Source organism: Macrobrachium nipponense, chromosome 10 (assembly GCF_015104395.2).
Source record: "Macrobrachium nipponense isolate FS-2020 chromosome 10, ASM1510439v2, whole genome shotgun sequence".
In the NCBI taxonomy this organism is placed as follows: Eukaryota; Metazoa; Arthropoda; class Malacostraca; order Decapoda; family Palaemonidae; genus Macrobrachium; species Macrobrachium nipponense.
In genome coordinates, this window is record NC_087204.1 from 101,884,354 (window position 1) to 101,893,927 (window position 9,574).

The following is a 9,574-nucleotide window of genomic DNA, read 5'->3' on the forward strand; positions in this document are numbered from 1 at the left end:
TATATATATATATATATATATATATATATATATATATATATATATATATATATATATATATATATAATATAAAATTAAGCTCGACCTGTGAAATATATATATATATATATATATATATATATATATATATATATATATATATATATGAGATATAATAATAATGAATAATAATAATAATAATAATAATAATAATAATAATAATAATAATAATAAATCTTCTGAAACATAAGGACGAGAGCAACAGTCTCCTGATATAAAATAAATAAACTTATCATTGACCACGGAAGAATTTTGTGCCTATATTGTTCACGAGTTCTTATCCTGATATCATTGGTGTAATAAATTTATGTATTTTTTTTAACATGAATGTTCTTAACGATTAAATTCATTTACATTTGAGGTCACGTAGCTTCTTCCTTGTTGTTTGGTTGACATAAATGTGGTCAGTGAAGGATGGATGTTTGGTCTAGAAATCGGTAAAAGCTATACCAAAAAATGGTACAAAGTTTTGCAAGCAAACGTCAAGGTAGGTTTCATTCTGGAAACTAAACTTATGGTTAATTTATCTTAAAGAGGAATGGAAGTTAGATATATATAGTATATATATATATATATATATATATATATATATAGTATAATAATATATATATATATATATATATATATATATATATATATATAGATATATATATATATGTGTGTGTGTGTGTGTGTGATAATTTATATTATATATATATATATATAGGATATGATATATATATATATATATATATATATATAAAAGATTTAAATGTTTGTATATATAAAATAAATATATACCATATAATATATAAACCTATATATTTATTTATGATTTATATATAACATATATAATATTATATATATATATATATATATATAGTATATATATATATAATATATATATATATATAGTGTGTGTGTGTGTGTGTACGTATACGTTAATTAATCTCACGAAGCACCCCATAAACTACAATTATTTGCGTAATCACGACCACTCGACGATTAGGGCCTCATGATAAGTCTCTCTCATCTCTCTCTCTCTCGATTAGATATCAAACTCTATCGGAGCATATGAGAGCATAAGTGTGCACTGTGCAGGCATCACATCAGATGATTCAGATTAGTGCTCTTCTAACCGTGGGAGTGGGAAGACGCGCTTCCTCGTCGTTGGTGTCGTGGGTTCGGCCTAGTGAGAGAGAAGTCTTGTCCGGCACCTGGGAATAACTCGGATTTTTGTAATCACTGAACGTAATACATGTATTTTTTTTTTTATATTTTTTTTAGTGGTCGAGTGAGGATGACTTACAAGCGCCGTTGACTCTTGGATTATTTATTTCTGTATATAGAAGTTTTCCTATTAGCTGGATGCGTAAGTTTGAAGTTAGTACTTTGTTAATGCTGTTTTATTATTACGTAAACGATCTCACCGCTTTGGAGTTAGAACATGGACTCGAATATATACCATATATTATATATATATATATATACTATATATATATATATATATATATATATATATGTATATATATATAATTATAATGTTTTTAATATATATATATATATAGATATATATATATATTATATATTATAATGTTTATATACATATATGTATGTACTATATATATATTATATACATATATATATATATATTATATCATATATATATTATATACATATATAATGCAAATATGAAAAAGCATACGCAAGGTCCAAGGTCCAAAAAACACATGAAAAAATGCCATAATTTATTACATATGACGTTTTGCACAAGTATGCTATGTGATCTTTCAGTCAGCAAATATAACGTGAACTTCGTGACAATTAAAAAAATAATATATAAAACAAATTAAGTTTAAGGAGGCAAAGAAAGTTATTTGAAAAGATTTAAATTAATATACCTTGAAATGTATACATTAAAGATAAATCAGTGCTCAACAACTATATATATCTACATACATACAAAATATATACATACATACTATGTATATATACATTTATAAAATACCTCCACCACTACCTTGTTAACCACTTAACCATGCTCCTTACAACGATTAGTATCCATTAGCATCATGTTAGCTACCGTATATAATATATATATTTATATATATATAATATATATATTTATATATATATATATATATATATATACCTATATATATATATATATACACACATATATATATATATATATATATATATATATATATAATATATATATATACATATATATACATATACATATACACACACACACACACACACACACACACACATATATATATATGTATATATATATATATATATATATATATATAATATGATATGTGTGTGTGTGTGTGTATGTGTGTAACTCAAGAGAGCCACAGTTATTTTTATTTTAAGAAAACCAATTTAATATTTTAAAATGTAATCAGAATACAATAATATCCTTTGACTCAAAGGAAAATGTTGAATCAGATGACCACACAATATTGCCATTGTCCGATGGTACTTAGTCTCATGACAACAGACGCGGCTTTCACGAAAGGGAATAGAAAGGAAACAGAGGAGAAGGAGGAGAAGAGAGAGGAGGAGGAGAAGAAGACTGAGGTGAGGAGGAAAAAACGAAAAAAAAAAAAAAAAAAGTAGGAACTCACCTCTTCAATATTCGCTTCCGAGATACGATTTGTTATTGGTCACGGGACTTTTTTTTAAGGGTAGGGTGGGGTAGTTTGGATAGGGGTAAGGGGGGGGGGGCAGGGAGGCCGGGGCGGAGCGGGGTTGGGTGGGGGTAAGGTTGGTGGGGGGGGGGGGGGGGGGGGGAAGTAAAGGTAACTGCGAATAAAGGAAAGGTTCATGACGAGAAATGAAATCGAGGGATTATTATTTGAATTTTTTTTTAACATTCTTTTGTTTCTCTCTGGCAGCAGCTGTACGTAGAGTTCTGGAGGACAACGCGGTTATCTTTAGAATTAACTGGGAGACATTGTATTATACGGTGGTGTTCAGAGAGAGAGAGAGAGAGAGAGAGAATAGCCTCAGTCTGAAAGGATGTAGCCGATAAGTGATGACAGATTATGCCATGCTTGTGGTGACAGGAAACATGACAGTTTTAGAATCGGTATCTGTGACTTAAGACAGATCCAGTCACTTAATCCGCCAATTTAAACAAAAAAGAAAAAAGGGAAAAAGTATGAAGACAGAGGCATTGAACATTGAACATGCGTCAGGTAGATGGTCTTAATATATGCGACTTTGTAAACATCGGAAGAGTAATGCAAGGTTAGCTCAGAGGTGGATGCTGAATCATAAGCAGTGAGAGAAAATCGTAAACATGAAGTAATTATAGGCGTGAGCGCGCAGATAGAGAGAGAGAGAGAAAGAGAGAGAGGAAGAGAGTGGGGTGGAATCGTTAAACGTGAAGTAGCGTGTCATTAATAATATATATATATATATATAATATAATATATTTATATTATATATAGTATATATAATATATATAAAAGAGAGAGAAGAGAGGTAGAGAGAGAGAGAGCGAGAGAGAGAGAAGAGAGAGAGAGGGAGGGGGGGAGGGTGGGGTGAAGCGTAAACAGTGAAGGTAGACGTGATCATAATATATTATATATATATAATATTATATATATATATTATATGTATATATATATATAATATATATATATATATATATATATAATTATAGTAGATAGATAGATAGATAGCATAGAATAAGATAGATAGATAGATAGATAGATAGAATAGAGAGCGAGAGAGAGAGAGATGTGGGAGGGGGGGAGAATCATAAACAGTGAGGTAGTGAGAGTGAGCACAGAGAGAGACAGAGACAGACTTAAAAGAAGAGAGGAGAACACTTGAGACTTACGGGAGGCCGTGACGTCACGGAACCACCGGAGGAATTAATATAAAGTTCTTATTCATCGGTTGATTTAGGGATCAAAGGTCATTACTTAAACGTTATTTCATTTACCTCTGTGTGTGTGGTGTGTGTGTGTGTGTGTGTGTTGTGTGTGTGTGGCTAAGACGACGCATCACCGGAATATAAATGATCGAAGTTACATCACCTCGCAATATTGACAGATGCAATGTCCGCTCTTACTGTGCTGTTAATCTGTTCGATGGAGTCTGTCTGCAACGTTTGAACGTGCCTAGTGGAATGTCGAGTAGCTGACTGGTTGCAGCAAATTATCTTTTATATAAGTGTTGCTTTGAAAAAGATGGACGATTCGTACGTGGTTATGCGATCTTTCGGGAGATATAGATGTTATATAGGTACACGTATATCTCGTGTCATAATCAGTTAGCAACTGATTAAATACATAAAGTTGATTCAGGTCAAATGAGTTAGTGGCAGATCTTTCTTTCCCGTCCGTGGAGTCAGTGGACCGCACGCAGTGCGCTGTTGGCATTCATTACTTGATCAAGTTCTTAGCAGCGTCCCTTACTTAGGCTCCTAACTGCTTTTACTGTACTCCAGTTCATATTCTCTCTCTTCCATCTTACTGTCCTTATCCCTCTCCTAACAGTTGTTGGGGATAGAAACGCTATTTTAAGAAGATTAACCACAGAAGTATAACAAAAACATGGCATAGGAACCACAAGGACACAAGAATCTTGCAGTCATATGAAAGTCTATAGATACACTTCTGCCGAATATGATTTGGAGATGACAATTGTGTATAATTCCGATTAGGAAACGGGCATTCTGGTGCCCACAAACTCTGCCTCAAAATAAGCTCAGAGATTTAAAAAAAAAATGCAATCAGATGAAAGACTTATGGACATATTTCTGCCAAAAACGATGTCGACAATATGACTGTCTTGAATTCTGCTCTGTAAACAGGCATTCTGGTACCGAGAATAATTAGCCCACATCGGTAACAAGCAGAGAAAGTCACCAGATTTCTGTGAACTGGCAGGAATTCTCAAACATGACCAACTGCTGTTGACACACGTCCAAACCTTTGGAATCCAACAACGTCAAAAGCAAGGCGTTTGATGTATATATGAGCTCAGTAGACGTAATCTCCAACGCATTATTTTCAGACGTAAGCTAATGAAGGCTCTTTTGCTCTGGACGTGAGAGAGCATTCTGCAAACAGAATGACACTATTCTTCTGTGGCATTTACTTGTGCCATACAATTACAAAAAGGTATATTAATCGAATTATGGATTTTTATTTATTTTTATTTTTTATTTATTTATTTTGCCATGCTGCTGGAGAAGGTGTTATTTTGTTATTTTATATGTTTATGGAATATAAATAATATATTATACATATAATATATATTATAGTAGATTATAAATATATATATATTGTAAATATGATATATATTTTGCCATGGCTGCTGGAGAAGTTTATTTTGTATATAATTAAGATATATATATATATTATACAATAATTTAAGTATATATATTATATCTTATATATATATATTTAATGAATAAATATATGATATATACGTATATATTCGTTTTATATATATATATATATATTCTATATATATATATCTCTATATAATAATTATATATATATATTTATATATATATATATATATATATATATAATATATACACACATACACATATATGTATGCAGATAACTGAATCGCGAAGAAATAGAACGCGGTGGATATAGAAATGAAGACAGATTCCACGAAGGAAAGAGAAACAACTTGTTGAGTTCTGCCAGGCCTTTCGACGTTTTGTCCTTCATTTAGCGAAGTAAAGGCCAAGAAGTCCTTCGTGGAATGTGTCTTTGTTTATATTCATTTATACATATATATACATATACATATACATATACATATACATATACATATCAGACAGGTGAAGAATTGGTTTTATTACGTTACAAAAACCTCTGTACCCCAAGCCTGTACCAGTGCCACAAACACAGACAATAAGTACCCTCGATAAAACATGGCACATATGGACTAATTCAAGTACATCGATAAAAAGCGCTTATCAGTCGTAATTCCCTCTGGGTGTACGTTCATCCAGAAGATATGGGCATGTGATATTAAAAGCTGTATTCGTGGCCTAACATTTGTGTGTATAGAGAAGTCACGGATGTATAAACTATTGGAATTTCTCTCTCTCTCTCTCTATCTGTATATATGTATATTTATTTGTGTATACATATGTATATATTTATTTTTATACATGTTTATGTATTAATATATATATATTTACATAAATATAGTAGTTGCACATTATATATAGTATATATTATCAATAGATACTTATTTTAAAAAATATATATTATATATATATATATATGCGAATTTCTGCCTATTAATTTTCACGTGATATTCGCTTATATCATGAAGTCACGTGCATTTACTGTGATTTTTTAAGCATGCATATGTATACATATTCTTATAAATAATTATATATAGTATATATATATATATATATATATATATATATATATATATAAATACATATATACATATGCATACTTTACTGTTACAAATGAGTTCAAGACTTTAAAACCTCTTTTAATACATTCCAGGTCTCCTTCAATCCAATAATGGGCATCACGCGAAAATTCTTCCTGATAAACCTAGGCATAATATTCTTCAACGTGATCTTCAGTATGCTCGTCCACTTGGGACTGCTGACCTACAGATCGCCCGTCAGGGAACGCTATGTCCAGCTCTCGGACAGAATCCTAATCAACGACCCACAGGTGAGCCCAGGTGCCTGAATATTTGAGAGCTCTTATTCTCCATTAAAAAAAAAAGAGAGAGAGATGTTCCTGTGTCTCCTAAAGGTAAAATGATAATTTTGAAGTTTGTAAGTCATGTGACAACATAATATCAGGTACCTGAATATTTCAGAAAAGAGCTTTATTTTCAATAAAAAGGATGTCAGTGTGTCTACTCTGTAAAGGCAAAATAATCATTTGAAGTTTGTAAGTCTTGTGACGCAGGTACCTGATCATTTCAGAAAAGAGCTCTTGTTTTCCACAAAAATGATGTCAGTGTCTAGTCTGTAAAGGCAAAATTATAATTCCCAAGTTTGTAAGTCATGTGACAACATGGTATGTTTAAACAGTCTGAATGTCTAAGAAAAGAGCTCTATTTTCCCATAAAACGGGGGTTCTTCTGTCCACTCTGTAAAGGCAAAATCATAATTTCGAAGTATGTAAGTCATGTAACATCACAATATGTTTAAACAGTCTTGAACCAGCACAGAGTAGATTTTGTAGAGCCAGTTGGTGGCTGTGATATTGAGGAGTTGCAGGAGATCTAGCTGTTCATTGTGAAGTTGAAGTATGTGTGAAACTTGACAGCATTTTCAGAAAGGAGAGCTATTTTCCATTAACAGTATATTAATCAGTCATGTAACAACACAGAATAGGTATAAATAACTTGGCTGTGATATCGAGGTGTTGATTAAGTGGAAATTGACAGAAGTTCTAGTTAGATGAGAAAGATGATGAACATAATTATTGTGTAACTGGTCTTAAGATTTGAGACTTTGTCTTGATGAGAATATTTACAGAAGAAGGAAATGGATGTAAACAAGAAGACTAAGGTTGAAAGGTAGGTATCATATTTGAAAATATGGTAAATTAACTTATTTCTTTTTATTGTGAAGATAGGATCAATCATCCTAACCCACATCTTTGAACAGCTTATTAAAAGACGAAAATCCATATAGGTGTCGTTTCTAAAATAAGATATTAATAATAAATTCATTGATTTCTTTTCTAATATCTATTCGAAGATGAGGTCGATCTAGCACACATCCTTGAGCATATTAACAATTTATAAAAATTACCAGCATCTGACATCTACCGTCATGTCAAAAAAGCCAAAATCTGCCATCTAACCATATCATCTTCCTTTCAGTTACCAGACGAGGTGAGAGAGAATGACCCGTTCTTCTCCATGAATGAAACCACCTGGGGAGGATCAGTTTGCCAGAACCAAACTGACCTCCGGAGCCTCACACTGAACCCCAACAGAGGTCTCCTCGACAAGACGAGGTCCTTCAAAATCCACAGCTACACTGTCACTGGAGACAACTGGAGCGAAACAAGCGCCTCTTGGCACGTGTGTCTGTCGACTCAAACGTCGGTTGACCTGATGTTCTGGATAAAGAAGCAGGCAGAGATGTGGGAGGGGCCTCTGTCCGTAGCGTTGTTTACGCCAGACGTAGATTACACGATAGCCGTTAAGATGATCAAGTATTTGCAGACTTGCTTCCCAGAGGTGCAGGGAAGGGTGACGTTTCACATGGTGTATCCGAGAGATTTGCCGCCCAAGTACATCCAGATTGATGATGACCATCTAGAATACGACTGCGGTCAGCCTGAATCTGTTAACAAAGAGATTCTGAAGAAAGTAAGGACGCCCGAACTTCAAGAACACATGAAAAAGTCACCGTATCCCCAGAACCTTTTGAGGAACATAGCGCGCGAAGGGTGTCACTCAGAGTACTCCTTCACTCCAGATGTCGACATGATCTCCGTCCCGGGAATATCGAAGCAGCTGGACAGTTTCGTTGCAAGAAACTCGACGAGGAACTGCAGCAAGTGCGCCTTCATCATCCCGACTTACGAGATCCACTCGAGGATGACGAAAAACCCCCAAAACAAGAGAGAACTGAAGTCACTGCTGAGGAAGAGGAAAGCACAGCGGTTCCACCTGAGGGTCTTCTCCCCAAACCAGGCCAATTCGAAGCTGCAGTTTTGGGAGACCAAACCGATGGCAGAAACGCTCGAGGTCCTCTACAATATCACGACCTGGCAGAACTACTGGGAGCCCATCTACGTCGCAAAAGCAACAGTTCCTTTCTATGACGAAAGGTTCGTGGGGTATGGCTTCACGAGGAATAGCCAGGTAACAGTAACAGGCTAGATGTTTGCGTGTTTCTCACTTTCATTTGTAGGAACTCTGTACAGGTGGTGGGTACTCTTTTTATATCCTTCCAGGTGTCCTCTGTCTTGGGTACCAGTCAAAGTTCACACAAGACTTTGCGCTGGTGCAGATGAGCGTATTGTCTATTTCTAATCCTTCTTTCTCACATTTGTAGGAATTTAGGCAGGTAACAAGGACCACTGACAGTTCACACAAGATTTTGTTCAGCTTGAGATGAATGTAGTGTACATTTAATTTTCACTTTTATATGTTTTGTCACCATAAAATCTTGTCAACATAAAAACTTGTCAACATAAAAAGTGGTCAATGTAAAAACTCAACTAAAAACTTGCAAACTTAAACAATTGTCAGCATAAAGACTCTTCAACATAAAAACTCGGCAACATAAAAACTCGGCAACATAAAAACTTGTCAACATAAAAACTCAACATAAAACCTCAACATAAAACCTTGTCAACTTAAAGAATTTATGTAGCTGGAAGCATTGCCGAGAGTTATTCATTTTTACTTGAAGCTGTAATGCTCATTTTGGTGGCACTTGAAGAAATACTTTTTTAAACTCATGACAGGTGTTCGAGATGCACGTGTCTGACTATACATGGCACATGCTGAACAACGCATTCCTGTGCCACAGGGGATTCCAGGTGAACAAGAAGAAAGACGT

At 33.8% G+C, this 9,574-nt stretch overlaps 1 protein-coding gene across 5 annotated transcripts in view; it reads left to right on the plus strand.

Annotated features, from left to right (window-relative positions):
• The window catches only part of LOC135223825 (beta-1,4-glucuronyltransferase 1-like), a 36,396-nt gene that overhangs the window by 23,424 nt on the left and 3,398 nt on the right, over window positions 1-9,574 (plus strand). For 3 of the 5 annotated variants that reach the window (XM_064262684.1, XM_064262685.1, XM_064262686.1), the window contains 3 exons: window positions 6,534-6,710; window positions 7,879-8,871; window positions 9,480-9,574. The exon at window positions 9,480-9,574 is cut by the window's right edge and continues 43 nt beyond it. In XM_064262684.1, coding sequence (XP_064118754.1) covers window positions 6,552-6,710; window positions 7,879-8,871; window positions 9,480-9,574 — 1,247 coding nt within the window. In that variant the 5' untranslated portion in view covers window positions 6,534-6,551. Of the gene's footprint in view, window positions 1-1,144; window positions 1,402-6,533; window positions 6,711-7,878; window positions 8,872-9,479 lie in introns of those variants that run through there. The other 2 variants (XM_064262682.1, XM_064262683.1) reach the window with 2 other exon arrangements.